This window comes from Ictalurus punctatus, chromosome 12 (assembly GCF_001660625.3).
Source record: "Ictalurus punctatus breed USDA103 chromosome 12, Coco_2.0, whole genome shotgun sequence".
In the NCBI taxonomy this organism is placed as follows: Eukaryota; Metazoa; Chordata; class Actinopteri; order Siluriformes; family Ictaluridae; genus Ictalurus; species Ictalurus punctatus.
In genome coordinates, this window is record NC_030427.2 from 5349759 (window position 1) to 5351775 (window position 2017).

The 2017-nt window shown below is 45.4% G+C and overlaps 1 protein-coding gene and 1 pseudogene across 1 annotated transcript; both read right to left on the reverse strand.

The window, feature by feature from the left end:
* Positions 1 to 511: 511 nt before the first annotated feature.
* LOC128634271 (septin-8-A-like) lies at positions 512 to 751 on the reverse strand. The gene has a single exon (XM_053684633.1). The coding sequence runs from the start codon at positions 749 to 751 to the stop codon at positions 512 to 514; it is 240 nt and encodes a 79-aa protein (XP_053540608.1).
* A 6-nt stretch (positions 752 to 757) lies between these two features.
* On the reverse strand, positions 758 to 1774 carry LOC108273310 (septin-8-A-like; annotated as a pseudogene).
* Between the last annotated feature and the right edge of the window lie 243 nt (positions 1775 to 2017).

Here is a 2017-nt window from a genome sequence, read left to right on the forward strand (position 1 = left end):
TAGCCCAACCCTAACCCTAGCACAATAGTAAACATAGCCCAACCCTAACCATCACATTATAGTAACCCTAGCCCAACCCTAACACTAGCATTATAGTAACCCTAGCCCAACCCTAACACTAGCACAATAGTAACCCTAGAATAATAGTAAACCTATTAAGAAATCATAGCGAGTCAAATCCAAAGCTATAATAATAATAATAATAATAATAATAATAATAATAAAGGGAGAAATTACAAATACATGAATGTGGTATTTTTTTAAAAATCCAAAAGAAAATAATCTGAATATTCCTACAGTCAGTGGATAAAATAATAACCTCAATAACAAAACCGGAAAGTCGATCCTCACAATTGGACTGCGTGTCTGAGGTCCCCGGCAGTGTCTTTGGTCCGTTTACAAAATGTCAATGAGGAAAACAGCAGGAGAAAAAAAAAACAACAACTAAATGGCGGTCACTATGATGATGGAGGACAAGTCCATGTTCAGCCTGCGATGACGAGCTCAAAAATTAATTCTTCTTGTCTTTGTCATTCTTGAGCGGCTGTGAGAGAGACAGCGTCTCAGCTGCCACCTTCCTCCTGTTGAAAGCGTTCATCTCCTCCTCCAGGTTCTGCCTCTTCTCCTCCACCTTCCTCTTCTCCTCCTGGTGCATGCGCTTCAGCTGCTCAAACTTGTCTTGAAGCTCTCTCTCCTTTTCCTTCAGCTCAGCTTCGGTCTCTTTCACTTTGTTCACAAACATCTGCCTCATCTCCTCTTACTTACGCTGCAGATCCCTGAGGAACTCTTTCTTCTTAGCCTCGTAGATCTCCTGTAGACTGAAAGGCTGGCTGTCAGGGTCGGTGTCTTTGAAGCCCATTTCCTCCAGTTTGCAGCGTCTGTAGAGTTCATAATGGCGAGTGTGTGTCTGCTCCTGCAGGTCCTCCATATTCACACGAATCAAAATCTCCCTCAGCTTCACAAAATCACAGTGACTCTAATTTTCCACTTGGATGATGCCCCAGGGATTCTGTCTGGCTCTAACCATCTTATTCCCGACTTTCACCCCCTCAACACTGCCCACTACAGTGAAGGGTAGATTAGCATTCATGGAGGAGTTGATTTCGGACACCGCTTCATCGTCCGTGGGGAACTGGTAGATCTGGACGCCGTTGCTCACCAGCTCGCTCATGATTTTAATCTTGAATTTGTGAAGTTCGCTCTTGTAAATTGTGTCAGCTTTCGCAATAATGGGAATGATGTTCACCTTACTGTCCAGCTTCTTCATTGTGACTAAGTCCAGAGACTTGAGCGAGTGGCCTGTGGGAGAGATGAAGTACAGGCAGATGTGGATTCTGGTGTCGTGGTACTTGAAAAGCGAGCGCTTGATTTTCAGCTCTTCCTGCAGGTAGTTTTCAAACTGTGTGTCAATGTAATCAACAATGGGCTTGTAACTCTCTTCTTTGTTGATCTGGTCTCCAAAGCCGACCGTGTCTACGATGGTGAGCTTGAGGTGGACGTTGCCCTCCTGCAATTCGTATGTTCTCTGCCGCAGGTACACGTCGTTCTGGTAGTGACTGGCTTCTTCGTTCTCAAACATGGTGTTGAAAAGCGTGTTCATCAGTGTGCACTTTCCCATACCCGTGTCCCCCACACAGAGGATGTTGAAGCAGAAACCCTGAGACACAGATTTGCTGACCAGCTGATCAGGCAGATTGTCGAAGCTGACATGTCCGCCCAGACTGAGGTTCCACTTCTGTTCTTCGGAAAACACGTCTACATCCGTGGCAGCCATGATCAGGAATGTGTAGAGAAGGTGTTATACCGGAGATGGGCGTAAAGGAAGTCTCTCTCTCTCTCTCTCTCTCTCTCTCTCTCTCTGACACAGTCACTACCCGAGCACCACCACGCATACGTTCTGCCTCCACTAACGCCTAGGAAATGTTGCGCATCGGGATAGCAGATTTATGAATAGGAGTGACTTTAAATGCATGAAGGACCGTGCATTTTCTTATGTAACTTTTCTTACAATGGCAAG